Source organism: Globicephala melas, chromosome 20 (genome assembly GCF_963455315.2).
Source record: "Globicephala melas chromosome 20, mGloMel1.2, whole genome shotgun sequence".
Taxonomy (NCBI): Eukaryota; Metazoa; Chordata; class Mammalia; order Artiodactyla; family Delphinidae; genus Globicephala; species Globicephala melas.
In genome coordinates, this window is record NC_083333.1 from 35840548 (window position 1) to 35861805 (window position 21258).

Genomic DNA, 21258 nt, shown 5'->3' on the forward strand with positions numbered 1-21258 from the left:
AGTACCATGGGATTCGGTCTCTGACTGTCTCAGGGACAGCCAAATGAGAAGAACTCAACTCTAAACGTCCGACTCAGCCACTCAGTAAAAAAGAATTCAAGATGACAAAGGCCAAGATGTAGACTAAACAACCCCATGGTGGAAGCGCCAACACCTATGTCAGTGCCATTTTACTGGCCTCCAGGGGTTGCAAACCTGCCTGCAGTGAATATTTACAACTGAGCAGAACACAGTAAATACAGAATACAGCCTCCGATAACTCTTCAGCACTGTTTGGCTCCTAGGACTTTTTTCCTACTTAAACATTTTCAAAGATTATAACCAATAGACTTTTTTTTCCATCCTAAATATATAAATTAGCGTTTATCCAGAATCCAAACATCTGGAAAGATCACATAACTAGAATTTACAAATACCACATTTTCTTTTTGCAAGTCTGAGGCACACCTGCTGTAAGCGGTTAGCAGGGATCTGCTGAGGTTTGAACCTTCCAGAGACCCTGGGGATGTTGTGAAGTGTGAGAAGGAGGTCGCTGCACCACCAGGCCAAAAGTAGCTAGTCCTTCTATATGATACAGATCATCGGGAATGATCTGTATTATATAGAATGTACGAATGTTAATTTTCTGATGTATTCTCAATTAACCAGAATATTAATAACAGAGGCCCAAGTCTTCAAACCCAGTGACTGCTGGATAACCCAAATTTTGTGATTTTTTTGCTCTCTGCTTGAGAAGTTCCCATCCAGGAATGTAAACTGATACAGCCACTATGGAGAACAGTATGGAGGTTCCTTAAAAAACTACAAATAGAACTACCATATGACCCAGCAATCCCAGTACTGGGCATATACCGTGAGAAAACCATAATTCAAAAAGAGTCATGTACCACAATGTTCATTGCAGCTCTATTTACAATAGCCAGGACATGGAAGCAACCTAAGTGTCCATCAACAGATGAATGGATAAAGAAGATGTGGCACATATATACAACGGAATATTACTCAGCCATAAAAAGAAACGAAACTGAGTTATTTGTAGTGAGGTGGATGGACCTAGAGTCTGTCATACAGAGTGAAGTAAGTCAGAAAGAGAAAAACAAATACTGTATGCTAACACATATATATGGAATCTAAGGAAAAAAAAAAGGTCATGAAGAACCTAGGGGTAAGACAGGAATAAAGACACAGACCTACTAGAGCATGGACTTGAGGATATGGGGAGGGGGAAGGGTAAGCTGTGACAAAGTGAGAGAGTGGCATGGACATATATACACTACCAAACGTAAAATAGATAGCTAGTGGGAAGCAGCCGCATAGCACAGGGAGATCAGCTAGGTCGTTTGTGACCACCTAGAGGGGTGGGATAGGGAGGGTGGGAGGGAGGGAGATGCAATAGGGAGGAGATATGGGGATATATGTATATGTATAACTGATTCACTTTGTTATAAAGCAGAAACTAACACTCCATTGTAAAGCAATTATACTCCAATAAAGATGTTAAAAAAAAAAAAAAGAAGTTCCCACCCAGAACTCACCCCTGCCTGGGGCACTGGAAGTAGCTACGTGCTTACCTGCCAGTGGCCTTGGCGAACGGTGCTGAATAAGGGCACTGCCCCTCGGCGGTTTGGCTGGGCCACTGCTGCCCCCTGTTCCAGGAGTAGACGACACACCTCCAGTTTGCCCCTTCCGGCTGCAGCTGTCAGGGCTAAGGGCAGAGAGCACAGAATGAGCACAGGGGGTCTTGTCTTCTCTAGCCCTCTAGGGTAAGCAGGGCAGCACACCTGTGTTTGATGAATGTAATTGCTACTTTACCTCCAAGAATGATGATTCTGGCTACTTCTGCCATGAAGGAAATTTTCAAAGAAAAATAAAAGGGCTTACATACACGGAGACAGTTATAATAATTTTATTGAAAAAATCACCTTTGACCAAACTTACTTGGTTTCATGTTTCCTACCCAGACTATCTTCTCTGCTTTTAATCCCTCTCTTTTTTTGGTACCTCGTCCCAGCTACAAACCTTTTACTGGTATGTGCATGGGTAAGAATGCAGAGAGAAGGGTCTTTGCAGACTACGGTCTTTTAGAGTTAGCTAGGAACCACCTCTGGCCAATTTCTACTCCTGGGCCCTTAAACTCAGAGAACCAGTCAGAAATTGCAGTCTTAATTTTGTTGATTTCTTAAATGACAGTTTCCTGGATTGCTTTTAAGGGAGTATTTACAATAAAAATATATTAAAAAATGTAAAAAAAAAAAAAGAAAAAAAAGAAATTGCAGTCTAAGAGCCTTGGGCCAGTTTTCTTTTTTTTCATCAGTTGGGACAGAAGTTTCTAGTACATGTGTGACCATTTTCATAGGAGGGTCAAAACTGTTCAAAGTAATAGTCTTAAAGATGAGAGGAGTGTGACAAAGGCTCTTTTCTTCTGAATACAGGATAATGGAGTCACAGATAAAGCACAGCTATAGCGAGGATAAAGGACACACAGCAGGAAGAAACATAAACATTCTTCCTTCTGTGCTACTGTCCATTGTTTATGATCTCTGATACAGAGGATTCTAAGAGTGCTTATTTCATCCTTTGAGTACTGTTTCAATAGCAGTAAGAGGAATTTGTCAATACACTTTCTACTAAGTTCATATTTGAACAAATATGTATGTGTTTCTTAACCAGGGATCTCAAGTGTGTACACTCAGTGTTTTAAATGGATGAGGGTAGGGAAGATGGTAAACACTGTTAGAAAATGGCAGGAGTTATGCTTTTAAAGAAAGTATGGAGACCTTTTTCCCCACAGACTTGAAAAACAGATGTGGTAGTCAGCAGGTCCTTCCTTTGCTGTGGCCACCTACTCCAATGACAAATCAGAGGAAGATAACACATGGCAGGTGCAGATATTTCAGTTTGCAAATGTCCGTATCTAATCAGGGAAGCAACTGAAAATCAAATCAAATGGTCACTTGTGATTTTTTTCATTTAAGTGCAAATTAAGGCATTTTGTCTTTGAGCTTGGCCAAATTTACCCACAACTGACTCATATGCAAAACTAAAACTACCTGTAATTTCCACTGAGATAAACCTTCAAAGTAATCTTTTCCTTCTTCAAGGACAGAAAGGGCTTATGAAGGAAAATGTGGCAATTTTAGAAGATCTTAAACTAGATGTATCTAGGCCTTGTCTTATGTGTATTTTTCATTTTATTTTTTGGAACTCTTAACATAGGCATTTCCATCCTGTTCTCACAGAAGGGCAGAGGCTTCATCCTATCTGAGGTGAGGGTCATTTCCAAGTTCCGAATGGATAAGTTACAAGTATTGATGGGTTTGATTGTTTACTTGACTGAGAAGTTTGTCTCTTGTTCTTTAAATCAAAGTGATTTTCCCTCTTTTCCAAGTTCACATTTCTAATAGTTCAGGAAAAAAAAAACAACTTTAGTTCTTGGGTCAGAACACAAGAGTAGCTTAAGAATTTGACTGGCAATCATCACATTGTATACATTAAACTTACACGATGTTGTATGTCAATTATATCTCAGTCAAGCTGGGGAAAAAGAAAGAACTTGACTGGGTTAGACACTTGTTAGGAACCATAAGAATCACCTCATTGGTACATAAAACAAAGGGTTTGGAAAATTTCTAACTCTCCCAAGTTTAAAGTAGCTACCAGGGGGCAGGGACGCAGCAAGCCTCCCTTTCAATGTCTTGTGTATGGCGTGGTGTGTGTGTGTGTGTGCGCAAATACATTCTTTTTCACGCAAGAATTTATAGCACTCTGGAGAAAATACAGACAGTATTTCAGAATCAAGCCTCTCGTCAATGATGCTAGTTCACAGAACACAGATAAAAATTCACAAGCAGTGCCCATCCTGAAAGCTAAACTTATATACTGTCTGCTCTAACCTGCAGTCATGTTGCTGGGGGCTGGCCCATCTCAACCCACCGGACAACATGTTTATATGAGAGGGAATGTTCCATTTGGCCTTTTTCTTTGTTGTATCATCTCTGTTACTTAGGTTATGATGTAATTTGGCAGGAATCTCCAGCTGATATCTGGACACGGTCATTAACACAGCTGGCCAACTTCATCTCAGAACAACACAACTATGGAAAATTGGGTCTGTACTTTTCAAAACCCAAGAGCAAGGAGTTGCTTTGGCTGGATTTTATATAGTTCTTATCAAAAACCGTTAAAACTTTTTGAAAGTGAGACGAATAAGGCAAAGCCAGTTCTGTAAAACAACAACCTGATTCTTATAGCAAATGTTAACAGTTTGGAGCCAAATCTCTCTTCCTAAGAGACCAGTAACAGAATTCGTTCCCTAGCGTGTCAGCATCTGATGAGATTATTTGAAATAAATGGTCCTTTTTCAAAGGGAAACAGCTAAGGAGTTTGAAGAAACAGATAGGATACAGCTCAGAGTTGATGAAACAGCCAAAGTCGGCTTCGATGGGATGCTGATGCTGAATAGAATGCAGAGAAGCAAATGGTTCTTTTCTCTCTTCTCAACCTTGACAGTGTACAGCACAGACAGGTCATGAAGACCGATGGGATGGAGGTGGGTGGGGAAGACATATACTGATCACTGCTATCCAAAACAACATTCATTAGTTACACATTTATAGAGCTATTTTGTCAGATACTGTCAGCTCTCAAGGAACTCAGGGTTGAATAAGGATAACAAACAAATACATTACTATACAGTGTGATAAGCACAACAGAGATAAGTCCACGGGGGTTGTCTGGAGGTGGCACAGAGGAAGAAGTGTCTGAGAAGGTCTCCAGGAAGAGATGACAATCTAAACAAGATGCTGAAAGAGAAATAGGAGACTTATAGGCAACGACGACAGGGAGGCATTCTAGGCACAGGGAGAGCACGTATAAAGGCACTGAGGTGGGGAACGGCACGTTTACTCCTACTGGAGAAGACAGGCAACAGATGATGCTAGAGATCATGACACGTCTTTTTATGCTACCTTTTTTTTTTTTGGCCGCATCACACAGCATGTGGGATCTTAGTTCCCCGACCAGGGATCGAACCTGTGCCCCCTGCATTGGGAGCGTGGAGTCGTAACCACTGCACCACCAGGGAAGTCCCTTTTTATGCTACATTAATGTTACAGGTGGTCAATGAAGGGTGGTAAGCAGGAAAGTGACATGGACAGATTGTGGCTTAGAGAGATCACTTTGGCTGAAGTCTGGGAGATAAATCACAAAAGGGTGAGGCCAGAGACAAGAAGATCAGCTAGGAAATAGTTGCAATAATCTAGACAAAAGATGATGAAGGCATGAATTAATGGTATCTTGTTTATGTTCTGAATTTTCGCTACTTTTGGGCCATGGATGGCTCAGGCTCTCCAGAGTTGCCAGAAGCTTTTAATGCTGGTTCTGTTCTACAGCTGTAAGACAAAGGAGAGGAGGGATTGGTGAATCTTGTCATCTTAATTGCCTTTCTTCTGTGTTGGAATACAGATTTCTGTGTTCCATAAGAAATCTGTGAAAACCCTGCAGGATGGGAGGGGGTCAGCCAGACGGTGAAAGCTCGATGTAGGAAGGTGCTCTTTGGAAGGACAAAAAGGCCATAAAAGGAGGACGAAGACAACCAGGATATTCCAGTGACCTGCTTTTAGAAAATCTGATATGTAAAAATTACATCTCAATAAATATTTCACTATATGCTAAGATGCATTTCATTGATTCTAAGATGTACTTTCTTGCCTCCGCATTTTTAACATCTCAAAGTCAGGCTGCATCTTATAATCGATGTGATAATAAAGAACTGTGTCAGTTTTATAGGCAGAGGGTTTTTCTTTCTGGTTTTTTTTTGGAATGGCACATAAGATAATGGTTATATCGTTTCTTATAGTTACTGTTGTTTTGGATTTAATACAGTAAATGATACAAATTGTTGGAAACATCATTACCATCATATTTTCCCTAAGTAAAAACTGGGTTGTTTAGGCCAGGGTTGCAGATACGAGACCCTAACCAGCTGGCTGCAGGTCACAGACCTTCATTCTCTATGCAAGGGAAACCTGTATAAGATTTTGCCATTGGAGGAAACATCACAATTCAATGAGTCATTATAAATTTTAAATGATTACGTGCTGTAAGTTAAAAAGAAACGTGTACTTGGTAAACCCATCAGTATAGACAGAAAAGCAACTCAGAGTCTACTCTACACTAGCGGTGAGTTGTAGGGACATTTTTTAACATAGCAAAGACATTATTTCCCAGAAATTTTTCTGAAGTCAAATAACTTTTTATAGCTCTATAAATTATATTACAAATGTATTTCATTCTAACTCATATTTAAATAATGTCTTATGTTCATAATGCTGAAATTAGTTCATATAGATATAAAATTAAACACAACACAATTCTAACTACAAGCAAACTGACATGAAACTTTGATTTTTTTTACAATCTTGAGATACGGTATGTAGGTAAGAAAATTAATGTAACAAACTTTATTGCACACTTTAAAGCAGGAAATCTTTTAAAAGTCCTGAGGCTGTAAAGTTTTATTTTAGTAAGAAATTCATATCAATAAAAATAAGTCTTCCACTTAGTTCACACCCTTCTTCAACATTTTTAAGGAATTCTTTCAAGCACAACACTAGGACGTGTGTGATAGTCATCACTATGATGGTTAGTCTTGTAATTTCTGTCCACTGTCGCCATCGGGCCACTACTTTTTGTTGCGCTCCCCAGTCAGGGTTAGGGTTGCACGCGGGTGGCCTGGCAACAGGAGACTCTGGGAGGGACGGAGGGGCTGTGCCGGGGAGGCTGTGCTGACGGGATGTGAACCCTCATGTCTCTCCCACAGCTCCAGGTCTCAGGATGCACACTCCACAACTGCTGGCGACCTGGCCAGCCCCTTCCCCTCAGTCTGTCCTCTGGCTTCCCTCAGGGTGGGGCCCCAGAGACAGCAGCTGTTGCCAGCTGCACATTTTCCTTTAATCTGTCATGGGCTCTTAAGCTGCAGCTGCCCGGCATCTGCTCCCTTTGGCTCTGACAGAGGGAGGGATTGTTTGAGAAGCAAATTCCTGAGCTCTGGACCATTCTACATGATGTTAAAGAAGCCATGAAACCTATATGAGATTACTGCCATGTGTGGAAACATCACAGTTCAATAGGTAATTATACATTTTAAGTGAATTCAAGCATCTTCTCATTTTTAATAACATTCTGACCCTAACCAAAGCATACCCCCTTCTTGTTCAGTAAAATGCTCTCCCTAAAATCGGCCATCTCAACGTTGGTCTACTTATCCTGGCAAACACAACACATATCTGTGGTGACGCTACAGTTTTTACTGCCCTGGTTTCATAAACACATAAAAGGTTACTAATGTTTTTCCAGATGTTCCAGTTTAGACTTGGGGGAAAGACAACAATCATTTCCTGCAAAGGCCACAAGGAAGAGGCTTCTGTTTGTGGAGTAAGTACCAAGCAATATAGAAATGGCTTTGCTGCAGATCGTGAGAGACTACGCAGGGCTGTGCCCTACAGGGGGGACCTTCATTTTGCATCCTGATAGCAACGGTACTCATGACGTATCAGTTTAATCATGTCAGGACCACTCCGCCATGCTAACACTTGGTTCAGTAAGCCAGAGGTGTCGATAAAAATTTAACTTCTTGGTTTATAGCTACAGGAGAAATATTTACTCCTATCTCCTATAAGGATGACAGGGAAAAAAAGTTCACAACTCTTTTCTGCTATGGTTTGGCACATTGTAAGGAAACTTCCAGTCTTTTAAGATATTTGGAAACAAGAGCGGGGGAAGGTTTGTCTGAAAGAAGACTCTGGGGCTAACGGCATGGAGCACCCAAAGGGAAAGAGGATTGAAAGGAGGAAACTTGTGACTTTTCCTTTGGCTGAATCAGTCTCCAACACAATAGCCATAAGACAGAGACGGCCACCTTTGGTCTGGCAGAGAAAAAAATCAGGGTGTGAGATGCAGAGAATATCTCCACACAGACATGACACGTTCACAGAGAAGAGAGAGATGTCCACAGGAGGTACCTGTCTCTCCCCAGAGACTGTCAAAGCTGTTGATCTGTGCTCGTTCCACCTCTTCCTCATCTTTTTCTGGAAGATCAAGTAGGTAGGAGACAATCTGAAACAAGAAGCTGTGTCAGCTCAAAGGTCAGGTGGAAAACTGTACTACTGATACTAGCCTGTGAGGTTTGGAAGATACCCGGATACCCAAGGGTCACGCTCTCTCTTGCACACAAAAGGCATCAGAACTGACTGTCCTCGCCTAAAAACCCAAAGCTGCCATGATGAGCATTTGTTCTACCAGGTACAGTTTACATGTTTCCCTTGAACACAATTAACTTACGTAGCATGTGACTTTTAAAAATCACATATTTATCACATTTGAGTTAAAAAAGCAAACCCTCGTCCTCCTAATAAAAATGCTACCAAGAAATAAACAGGAAAAAAATCAATAAACAAAACCCAGAAAATAAATATGGAGAAAACTGAGGGCCTGTAGTTTTTCAGAGCGGAGCTATTATCTTCTTTTCTCCTCTTGGAATTACAAGGACTGTTTGCGGATAATAAAAGGAGAATGGCTGCTAACACCAAAGGAAAGTGACAGCTCTGTTTCCAGGAATTTCACTGTAGAGAGAGCTAAAAAACCTTCTGTAGATAATAAAAATTCCAATTTTACTTAATATTCCCTTGGTGATACGTCAGGTCAGCGGATGGGGTAGCTGTGTCACTGAAGCATCTCAAGCAGTGGCGAGCCAACTGGTACTGGCCCATGAAAGCGGACTGTTAAATTTTCGGAATTTTGCAAGCCAGTCAGTAAACAAAGATGTTTATTAAAAATTAAATAACAATTAAAGAAATTAAATTAAAAAAGGTTAAAATATCAAATGTTATAACTTCTTAATTATTTAATTACATTTTACTATTATCTATGCTCTTCAGGTTATTTATATTTACTGTATGTGTATGGTGGAAACTTTATATAATGGTGTGCTCCTGTGCATCTCTTTGAAACTTTGTGTTCGGTGATGTCACATTGGCAGCTTGAAATCAGCCATGGTGGGGGGACTTACACCCTGGAAATTGGCAAACTTTGTAAATGAGGATTTGATTTACTGCTAAAGCTAAAAGGGGTTCCAGTTTAATGAATATCATTTGTATGAGGATGAGAAGTAATTTAACAGTAGATCGCACATCAGATTTAATGACAAAATTATTGGGAAAAGAGCAAATAGGGGTGCAACTTCATTTATCAAATCATGGTTGAGTTGTAACCACAGGTTGGGTACGGATATACGTTTAGCAAAAATCAACAAAAGCATTCAATTAAGAGTATTACACAATTCATTATTATTTGTAAACTGTGTGCAACATTTTTTAAAATATCAGTAAAATTTATAATAAATTTAAGTCTGTATGTACACACACACACACACACACACACACACACACACACACACTTCTGTTCCACTCCACTCCCCTCCCCAGAGCTGGCTGTTAACACATTTCCTAGAACACTACCAATTCCACATATTTTGCCACTGTATTATTACTTTCATTAATAAATAAATTAGCAAAAATACCATTTGCACAGTGATTAACAGTTTACATCTCATATCAACCTTGTAAAAAAGAATTTATTAGCCTCGCTTTACTGGTGGGAAACTAAGGTTCTAAGAGATTAGGTATATTGCCCAAGGTCCAGAGCTAATGAGTAGGAAAGCTGGGCCTCAAACCTGGTCCTTCTGAGATTCCAACTGTTGTGCCCTTTCCATTCCACTCTGTCTACCCATGTGAACACAGGTCAAAAAATAATCCACCTGAGCTTAGTGTCATTGTCTGTTAAATAGGGGTGGAAAGATGGGGAGGAATCAGATTAGATAATTCCCGAGGTCCTTTCCAACATAATTCTAGGTACCCTGGAATCTCCCTACTCCTCAGATCAATGACCAAAAACCTAATTCACATTAATTAGGCTAACAAATTTTTTAATTTATTTTTGGCTGCGTTGGGTCTTTGTTGCTGTGCGCGGTCTTTCTCTAGTTGCAGCGAGCGGGCTTCTCATTGTGGTGGCTTCTCTTGTTGCGGAGCACAGGCTCCAGGTGTGTGGGCTTCAGTAGTTGCAGCATGCGGGCTCAGTAGTTGTGGCTCGCAGGCTCTAGAGCGCAGGCTCAGTAGCTGTGGCACACGGGCTTAGTTGCTCCGCGGCATGTGGAATCTTCCCGGACCAGGGCTTGAACCCGTGTCCCCTGCATTGGCAGGTGGATTCCTAACCACTGCGCCACCAGGGAAGCCCTAGGCTGGCAATTTTATAATAATGCAACCTCTTTTTCCTGGTTTCCTAGGTCCTTCAATACATAGCTTGAAAAAACCCCCCAAACCTTATCCGCTTTCTTACCTCAGTATAACCCATGCTGGCTGCAGCGATGAGGGCCTGCTGGATGGCATGGCTCTTCTTAAACACCCCTTGCTGCTGGCCCGCCATTGTCCAGTCACACTGAATCAAAAACTTGACAACCTCCAGATGACCTCGGAGTGCAGCGTGGACCAAGGCACACTGCCCATTCTTATCTAAGTGATCCACCTACGAGGGGACAGAGAAACCTATGTGAAAAAGACTGTGGCTGTATTCCCAATCTAGTCACATCAGCCCACTGCACAGGTCGGGACTACTAAGATTCATCCTCTCCTATTCCTTGGACCAATCCCTGAGAAAATTTAGAAGATACTCTCCTACTCAGGCTAGATCTTCACTGAGCTACAACTCTGGTAGATGCCCCTCTGGGGAGAACCTCTTTGCATAACGTCAGGCTTTTGCTTTCACATCAAAAGAAACCAAAAAAAAAAAAAAAAAAACCCAAAAACAAAACACCAAAACTCCCAGCTCCAGCTTTGTTTTCCTGAGGTACACTCTCCCTTGTCCTCAAATAGTTCTTTTTAGACCCAAATTTGAAAGACTTGTAAGCTGCGTTGGCACAAAAAACTGTCTTTGAAATCATGAAAGGGAAGAAAAAAATTTTGAAGCTCAAATTTTTTGGTCTTCCAAGGAGGCAAACATCTCATCTCGTGACTCACACATCTGACCACCATGCTTTGCCAAAGGCCACTGCTCTCTTCCAGTGGGAGGGCAGAATCTCAACCATCTGGCCAAAATGGCTGGAGGTACTTGGAACTTAATGCTAGACTATGTTCCAACAGCAGTTTTTACAGTTGCAGTGCTGGTTACAAGTTTAGGCTGAAAGAGAAGGCTGACTAAGGTCAATGTACCAGAAGGTCCCCAGCTACAAGTCTCAATAGATGAACAGCCTTTTCTGGCAGGTGGGCAGGTTATTTTTCAGTGGTACTTAGAGCACTTGAAGCCTAAGTTCTGTATCTGGTTCTCTCCAGCTTTAGTTTCACCCGGCCATCCATATAACAAATGTTTACTGAATGCCTACCGTGTACAAGGTACACGATAGGATAAAAAGGTAAATAAGAGAGTAAAATATAGATTCTGCTCTCAAAGTTTTGAACAAGGTAGGGGCGATGCGACCAATACAACAAAAACGTGTCCAACGAAGGTGTAATATAATAAATGTCAGCCGGAAAGCAAAAGTGCAATAAAATTTCAGAGAATTTCCAGCCAGAAGCAGGAACAGATTCAGAGGGAAAGGTGCAATGGTCTGAATGTTTGTGTTCTCCCACCATTATTCGTTGGAATTCTAACCCCTGAGGTAATTAGGAGGTGGTGCCTTTGGAAAGTGATTGGGTCATGAGGGCAGAGCCCTCATGAATGGGATTAGTATCCTTATACAGAGGCCCCAGAGAGCTTGCTTGCCCCCTTCCACCGTGTGATGGCACAGCGAGAAGGCACTGTCTGTAAACCAGGAAGCTCTCACCAGATACCGAATCTGCTGGCGCCATGCTGTGGGGACTTAGCTTCCAGAACTGTAAGAAGGAAATGTTTAAAGATACTCAGTCTATGGTATTTTATTACAGCAGCCCAAATGGACTAAGAAAAGGGCTATCTCAACTGGCTGGGATAGGAAATGATTAATTCTAGTTTTTGAAGGGTAAAATACATTAAGGGGGGGGTTCAAACTACAACGTTGAGAGGGTCTTTTGGGACAAGAGCATGGATATTTTGAATGCCAGGCTAGTGGTCTGAATTTTCATAAGTAATGGAGAGTCACTGAGAATTTTCATGTTCAGAACTGTATTTTTTAAAACTAAAGGAATGAATTAAAAGAACCCTTGGCTTCTTGGGGAAATGGTTGATTCCAGGGCTGGGACAGTAATAGCAAAAGATGAGTTTGGAACATCTTGTGGTGCCAGAAAGTACAGAAGCACTCATGAAATAATGGGGGGGGGGCTTGAAAGGACACAGGAACCAACGTGAAGAAGCTCCCAGTGGCCAAATCTGGGGCAATTTGAGCAAAAAAAGAAAATACCGGCAATGAGTTATAGATCACAGAATAAAATAAATATCCAGGAATCCATGGTGCTATAAGTAAATGAACCCATTGAGGAGAAGGGACAGCTCTTCCTTACAGTAGAATTGCAATTAATAAATGTAGAAGGAAGAGGGAAATAGAAAATCGCTATAATGCAAATATCATAGCAATAATTACTGCAGCAAGAATGGACCCATCAATGGATGGATCCTAAATTAGTGGACAAAAAAATTAGTGGACAAAAAAAAGATACAAGGTATCTGCCTAGTCTGAAAGCATCTCTCTAAAAGATACTTCTTAATTCCAAATGGGAGAAACAGTGACTTCAGGTTGAGAAACCTGGAAGATACCACCTTATCCAAGTGATAGAGGTTAACATCCCCTGTAATGAGATCTCAACATCACGCACCTCCTGCAGTGCTGCATGAATAAGGGCAGAGCATCATGTCTGTGGTGTGCTTGCCAAAAACATACAAACTCAATCTAATGAAGAGAAAATACCAGACCAGCTATAATTGAAGAACATTCAATTCAGTTATGCAACAAAATAACTGGCTAAATACTTAAGTGGTTTAGAGGGGTGAGAAATGAGAAATAGTTACTTTATTTGGCGACTGACAGTTGTTAGTGACTTTTGAGAGCAGCTTCAGTTGAATGCCAAGAGGTTGGGGTTTTTCCTTTTTTAAGGATATTATTTATTAGGCACTGCATGAGACTAAAAGAGACTTCATCTCTTTTTAAAAAGGCTCGATCACTTTTAATTGTCACAATGCCCCTCTTAATCCTGTTTCTAGGTTAAACAAGTGAGGCTGAGAGAGGTCAAATGACTCGTCCAAGCCCTCAGAGAAAGCGAGTGTGAATGCAGGCTTTGACCAGGTCGTGCTTGAAGCCGAAGTTTATGATTTTAATGACTTGCCTCCTCTTTCTGTCACGGAAGCCAGACCACAAACGGTTAAGGAGTAGTAAGGAAGCAGTGGTAGCAAGTAGAGATGACTCTTAGGACAGGCTTGGTGGACATGGGTGGGAAGAGATGGGATGGTGGCTTCTGGTTAGGAGAGAGAGGGGAGTTTCTCTTTTGGGTTAGAGAAGACAATCATAGGCTGTAGAAACTGAGAAGAAAGGTAGTGTGAATTTAGAAAAAGAATGAAATGATGTGAGAGAAAGAGCAACATACTGAGATTAAAAAATATAGGTGGGGAATTCCCTGGCAGTCCAGTGGTTAGGACTCTGCACTCCCACTGCAGGGGGCATGGGTTCCATCCTTGGTCGGGAACTAAGATCCCACAAGCTGTGCAGCATTGCCAGGAAAAAAAAAAAAAAAAAATATATATATATATATATATATATATATATAGAGGAGGCAAGCATTCTGGAAAGGAAGGTAAACACTTCCTTCTCTGAGGCAGAAGTAAAGGTGAGTGTATGTAAGGATTAATAGAGTTTTGAGATCGAGGCACAGTGAGATTAAAATCAATCTTGGCAGTCGTAGGAGGGCAAAAAAGGTTTGATAGGGTCTTGAAAAGATCACAAATTATTTATCTGCTCTGGGGAAAACAAGAGATGAATAAAATGATACCTGAGCAACAGGAAAGACCCAGCTGAGATGAGAATATGAATTCACAGCAGTCATAATAAGGCCCAATTTTCACTCTGTTTCTAGAGGTGTTCATTCAAATGACTAGGACCATTCCTGTGTCACAGTTAACATCTACAGCTCTGAGATTTCACTGAGGTTCCCAGGTCCCAGCTCCCAAAGGAGTCTCAGGAGACACAGTTCTTCCCTGGTAAGGACACTGGACACCTCAGAACGAGGGCATACATATTACTTATATTTCACTGCAAAACCACCAAATTCCTCAGTTTGTTTTCAGGATGGAAACAAAATACCATTGGGCTACGATGTTCCCCAGAGGCCTACATTTTTGAGACCAGCATTTTTCTTTTCACCAATATTTTCAAATTGAGTTCTATCAGTGGCCTTTGAGATACTGTAAAGCAAATATATTTCTGAGAAATGTTTTGAGAGAATTAAAATACACTAACAGAAACACTTCTGAGTTCCTCTGGTCAGAGAGAATCATCTTCTCCCCATACCTCTTCAGGGGTATCTTCAAGACTCTAACATGAAAGGCTTAGAGTCTAGAGGCACCATTCAGTTCAGACTTCACAGGGCCATCTCCTTGCTCTCCCACTTCTCTTTCCTCACTCTGAGCTCAGGAGAGAATTTCTTGGCTGTTAGGGACTTTTTGTGGCTGCTGATAAATGCAGTTTCCTAAGTGCCTCTCAAAAGTTTTAGAACTGTGTGCAAATTCAGCATGGAACTGGCCATGGCAAGTGGGCAACAGTAGGATGTAATCAGAGCTAGTTCTCCCTTTGATCTGCCCCCTAATAGGATCTGATGTATTCTACCTACACTCAGGAGGTCACGCAGGAGATAAGGAAGAGTCTATAGCAGGAAGAAAGAAAAGGGAAGAAGAAAAGGCAGCAGAGCCAGACAGCCACTACCTTGGCCCGTTTCTTGCACAGCAGCACAACAATGCTTAGGAAGCCTGCGGCTGCAGCATAGCCCAGAGGAGTCAGGCCGCTTTCTGAGGAGGCATCCACGTTGGCCCCAAACTCCAACAGTAGGGCCACCATTTCTGTGTAACCAAGATGACACTGGACGCATAGAATTGGAGCATTATTTAAAACCTCTGTCCGGTAATTAATGTTGGCACCTCCCAAAATCAGCAGTCGGCTGACCTAGAAATGAGTGAATAAACAGAAATAATATTCACATAAATATCAGTTATATCCTATTAGTCATCTTGTATTAAGTCCTCTGGGACCCCACAATAAGTGCCCAGAAGCATTTAGTAACGGCTTTATTTTAAAATCTTCATTTGTTCCTTTTTCAATACCTTGCCTTTGGAAAGGGATGTGAAATATCTCCTTTATATAAACTGCTCAGTAACTAAAGTCAACACCACCCATACTGTAGTGCTGTCAGAGTCTCCACTAAGTGAGCTGTCAGTCAGAAAAAACCCTATCAAAGCAAAGGTGGTCCAAGAATGACTTACTCCCTAGAAGCAGCAGGACTTATTCTACAAATCAGAGTCATCTTATACAAGGTACAAGGTCAACAGGCTTGGTCTTCAACTCACAGAACAAAATGTAAAATATATCAAATTATCAGTAAAAGGTTAATAGGAGACAGTCTAAGGCAAGTCAAAGATCGATTAAATAGCTACTTAAATGTCCTCCTAGTTTTAGGTTTTCATAGTTAATTCTTTAATCTGGCTGTAATTTATCACTTACCTTTATATTTGGAGTATAGAGATTTCGTAAAGATGCCAATGCCATGGAAAGACCCTCTGTGCTATAGGAGATCCAGAGACCTTGGAGGATGGAGGATGACACTCCAACTTTTTTACTCAAACCCTGAAAAAGAAATACAGAGACAATTAAATCATTAGCCCAGCTAAAAAGTACCATCAGTAGTTAAGTTAGGGGCCTCTAGGTTTGTGGTACTAACAAATGAGAAGAGAGTCTTGCTCAAACAATACCCAGGCATAACAAAGCCAATCCACTGATGCAGACGAAGACTAGTCCTGCAGGAACGGGCTAACTTAAACTGTCTCCACCTTGGCAGTCTGCGGAAACAAATCTACTTAATACCTCTCTTTTCTGCTCTATCTGGATATAATCCCCCCTCCCCCCAGATCTTTTCTACTAGCCTTCTTGAGTCAATCTCTTAAATTCAAGTTAGTAAAGTATACACGGTAACAGAGATAATGCAGTGTGATCACTGATCTCCATCTCATTTCCGTCCTGGGCATTTGTGAAAACTGTATCTCCCAGCCTCCTTTACAGTTATGCGGGCCATGGGACTGACTCCTGGCTAATAACATGTGGGCAGAAGTAATATGTCATGTCCAGCCTTGGCCCCAAATTCCCTGTGTGCTTCTCCACACTTTCTATTATTCCTCTTGATTGCAGGCCAGATGATCCAGTGGAGGATCCTGAGGGCCTAGGAGATTCTGGAACTACTGTGTGGAAGAAGCCTGCCCAACGATCTGTACTGGACTGCAACGAAAGTGAAAAGTAAGCCTTAGTTAAGTCACTGAGATTGTGCAGGGTTGTTAGAGTAGCTAGCATTGCTCACCCTAACATAGCCTAAAATAATCACATCTGTTCATCCTCAGGGAAACAACATAGGTTTGATTGCCATCAGCAACAAATTTTCTCTAGTATGACTGGCCTAAGTCCCACTGTATGTACTAACGCTTGCCTTTTACTTGGACTTCTCCAAAAGGAAGTTAGAATAAATTGTTTTTTAAAATCTCCTGCTGTGATGGCAAGATTCTCTGGCAATCTTCTTCTTCTTCTTTCTTAAGGCTGTGCAGCGTGGCTTGCAGGATCTTTGCTCCCTGACCAGGGATTGAACCTGGGGCCCCTGCAGTGGAAGTGTGGAGTCCTAACCACTGGACCGCCAGGGAATTCACAGCAATCTTCTTATTATTCTGCCAATATCTGGGTCAAGTGAGTTAAAGCAGGAAATCCTGAGGGCCACAAGATATTAACAATGAAGTTTGGGAACCACAAAGTAGATCTGAGGAGGTATTTTTTTAAAAAACTTAATCTGCTCTGTTTGCTTTGTGAGAAAGTAGTCCAGTTTGATTCTTTTGTGTGTAACTGTCCAGTTTTCCCAATACCATTTATTGAAGAGGCTGTCTTTTCCCCATTGTATATTCTTGCCTCTTTTGTCATGGATTAATTGACTATATAAGTGTGGGTTCATTTTTGGGTTCTCTGTTCTGTTCCATTGATCTATGTGTCTGTTTTTGTGCCAGTACCATATTGTTTTGATTACTGTAGCTTTGTAGTATAGTTTGAAACCAGGGAGCATGATACCTCCAGCTTTGTTCTTCTTTCTCAAGATTGCTTTTGTTATTCAGGGTCTTTTGCATTTCCACACAAATTTTAGAATTATTTGTTCTAATTCTGTGAAAAATGCCTTTCATGTTTTGACAGAGATTGCACTGAATCTGTAGATTGCCTTGGGTGGTATGGTCATTTTAACAATATTAATTCTTCCAATCCATGAGTATGGTATATCTTTCCATTTGTTTGTGTAGTTTTTGATTTCTTTCATCAGTGTCTTATAGTTTTCTGGGTAGAAGTGTTTTACTGCTTTAGTTAGATATATTCCTAGGTATTTTATTTTTTTTTGATGCAATTGTAAATGGGATTGTTTTCTTAAGTTCTCTTTCCAATAGTTTGTTATCAGTGTATAGAAACACAACAGGTATCTGTTCATTAATTTTGTGTCCTGCAACTTTACTGAATTAACTGATTAGTTCCAACGGTTTTTGGTAGCATCTTTAGGATTTTCTATATATAGTATCATGTCACCTGCAAACAGTGACAATTTTACATCTTCCTTTCCAATTTGGATGCCTTTTATTTCTTTTCCTTCTCTGATTCTTGTGGCTAGGACTTCCAATCTATGTTGAATAAAAGTGGTGAGAGTGGGTATCCTCGTCTTGTTCCTGATCTTAGAGGAAATGCTTTCAGCTTTTCATCACTGAGGATGATGTTGGCTATGGATTTGCCATATACGACTTTTATTATGTTGAAGTATGTTCCCTCTGTATACTCTGTTGAGACTTTTTATTATAAATCGATGTTGAATTTTGGCAAAAGCTTTTTCTGCATCTACTGAGATAATCATATGATTTTTATCCTTCATTTTGTTAATGTGGTGTAAGATGTTGATTGATTTGCAGATATTGAACCATCCTTGCATCCCTAGGATAAATCCCACTTGATCATGGTGTATGATCCTTTTTATATTATGTATTATTGAATTCGGGTTACTAATATTTTGTTGAGAACTTTTGTATCTATGTTTATCAGTGATCTGGGCTTGTCATTTTCTTTCTTTGCGGTGTCTTTGTCTGGTTTTGGTATCAGGGTGATGCTGGCCACACAGAATGAATTTGGAAGTGCTCCTTCCTCTTCAAGTTTTTGGAACAGCTTGAGAAGGACAGGCATTAACTCTTTAAATGTTTGGTAGAATTCACCTGTGACGCTGTCTGGTCCTGGACTTTTGTTTGTTGGGAGTTTTTTTTTTTAATTATTGATTCAATTTTCAATTTCATTACTGGTAATCAATTTGTTCATATTTTCTATTTCTTCCTTATTTAGTCTTGGGAGATTGTAAGTTCCTAGGAACTTATCTGTTTCTTCAGGTTGTCCGTTTTATTGGTGTACAATTGTTTGTAGTAATCTCTTATGCTCCTTTGTATTTCTGTGGTTATTTGTTATAACTTCTCTTTCATTTTTGATTTTATTTATTTGGGCCCTCTCTTTTTCTTCATGAGTCTGGCTAAACATTTATCAATTTTGTTTGTTTTTTCAAAGAAGCAGCTCTTGATTTCATTGATCTTTTCTATTTTGTCTATTCATTTATTTCTGCTCTGATCTTTAAGATTTCTTTTCTTCTACTAACTTTGGGTTTTGTTTGTTTGTTTTCCCAGTTCCTTTACGAGTAAGGTTAGATTGTTTGAGATTTTTCCTGTTTCCCGAGGTAGGCTTCTATCACTATAAACTTCTTTCTTAGACTTGCTTTTGCTGCATCCCATAGACTCTGGATCATTGTGTTTCCATTTTCATTTATCTCTAGATATTTTTTTATTTCCTCTTTGATTTCCTCAGTGACTCACTGGTTGTTTAGTAGTGTGTTGTTTGGAGTTCATGTGTTTGTGTTTTTTTTTTTGGCGGTATGTGGGCCTCTCACTGTTGTGGCCTCTCCCGTTGTGGAGCACAGGCTCCAGACACACAGGCTCAGCGGCCATGGCTCACAGGCCCAGCCACTCCACGGCATGTGGGATCCTCCCGGACCGGGGCACGAACCCGTGTCCCCTGCATTGGCAGGTGGACTCTCAACCACTGTGCCACCAGGGAAGGCCCCTTGTTTGTGTTTTTTGTAGTTTTTTTCCTTATAGTTGATTTGTACTCTCATACCACTGTGGTCAAAAAAGATGCTTGATATAATTCAATCTTCTTAAATTTATTGAGAACTGTTCGTGGAATAGCATTTGCTCTATTCTAGAGAATGTTCCATGTGCACTTGAAGAAAGTGTGTGTTCTGCTGTTTTTGGATGAAACGTTCTGTACATATCTATTAATTCCATAATTGTCATTTAAGCCTAGTGTTTCTTTGTTGATTTTCTGTCTGGATGATCTGTCCATTGATATGAGTGGGGTATTAAGTCCCCTACTATTATTATATTACTGTCAATTTCTCCCTTTATGTTTGTTAAAATTTGCTTTATGTATTTATGTGCTACTATGCATCCATATTTACAATTGTTACATCTTCTTGTTGGATTGATCCCTTTACTCCTTTATCATTATGTATCATTGATCCCTTTATCATTATCATTGATCCCTTTACCCTTCTTCGCTAGTCCTTGTTTTAAAGTCTATTTTGTATAAGTAATGCCAGCCCAACTTTCTTTTTGTTTCCATTTGCATGGAATACCTTTTTCTATCCCCTTACTTTCAGTCTGTGTATCTTTGAACTGAAGTGAGTCTCTTGTAGGCAGCATATATACAGGCCTTTTTTTTTTTTTTTCAGTCCATTTAGCCACTCTATTCCTGCAGCTCTTTGGGACTCCCAAAAGTAATCGCCACTGGCCTTCAAAGCCAAATGCTCTGGGGACTCATCTTCCCGGTGCAGGACACCCAGGCTGGGGAGCCCGATGAGGGACTCAGACCTCTCACTCCTTTGGGAGAACTGAAGACATGTCCACACAAAAACCTGAACACTAACATTGTAAGTGTACTAAATGCCAATGAGTTATTCACTTTAATATGTCTAATTTTATTTTTAAAAAATAAAAAGAGGAAAAAAAACCCTGTATGCTATGTTCATAGCAGCGTTATTCACAACAGCCGAAAAGTGGAAACAACTGAAATGTGCAACTAGCGAATGGATAAACAAAAAGGAGTATTATTTGGCAATAAGAAGGAATCAAGTACTGATACATGCTACAAAATGGATGAACCCTAAAATCATCATGCTAAGTGAAAGAAGCCAGACATAGACAACCAGGGATTGTATGATTCCATTTATACTAGATGTCCAGAAGAGTCAAACTTATAGACAGTAGATTAGTGGTTGCCAGGAGTTGGGGGAAGCTCATGGGGAGTGACTACAAATAGACACAAGGTTTATTTTTAAGGTGATGGAAATGTACTAATAGTGGTAATAATTACACAACTCTGTAAATATACCAAATATCCAGAATTACAGACACTCAACCTCATATTTTTAAGGTGATTAATGACATCATATGTAACTTTTCATGAACAAAGATAAAATAAGGGAAATTTAAAACTAATTGGAAAGAAATATGCATTGGACTATATGTCATTGCTGATTGGCAGTTCTAAGTGGCGCTGAGTTTAAGCACTGAGTCTGTCTTTGCCTTTTCATGACCCTCAGCTGATAGGAAGTGAGAACTCTGGCAGTCTGAGAGAAGCTTAAGGCTATCAACAGGGAGCACGCTGCATTTAGAGGACCCTGAAAACTGCAGCATCAGGAAAACCATGGTCCGAGTCCACATTCTTCAGCTTGCAGTCACGTCATCACCACATGCTATACACCCAAGTATTTATGGCCTGAATCACACACGGAGCCAGTCTTATCTCAGGCAACCATGCTGTCTGCAGCAACATAAGATAAAACTGTGTCAGTGACAGGAGTGTATGGTTTAAGTGTAGGTCTCTATGACGGGCTGGTGGTTGCCAGAGAGGAGGGGGTTGTGGGGAGGATGAAGTAG

General features: G+C 40.5%; 1 protein-coding gene across 8 annotated transcripts in view; it reads right to left on the reverse strand.

Moving 5' to 3' along the window:
- The window catches only part of TANC2 (tetratricopeptide repeat, ankyrin repeat and coiled-coil containing 2), a 357539-nt gene that overhangs the window by 20091 nt on the left and 316190 nt on the right, over nt 1–21258 (reverse strand). For all 8 annotated transcript variants that reach the window (XM_030843275.2, XM_060290546.1, XM_060290544.1 and 5 more), the window contains 5 exons: nt 15725–15847; nt 14933–15169; nt 10393–10578; nt 8022–8115; nt 1572–1705 (listed from right to left, as the gene is read on the reverse strand). In XM_030843275.2, coding sequence (XP_030699135.1) covers nt 1572–1705; nt 8022–8115; nt 10393–10578; nt 14933–15169; nt 15725–15847 — 774 coding nt within the window. The remainder of the gene's footprint in view (nt 1–1571; nt 1706–8021; nt 8116–10392; nt 10579–14932; nt 15170–15724; nt 15848–21258) is intronic.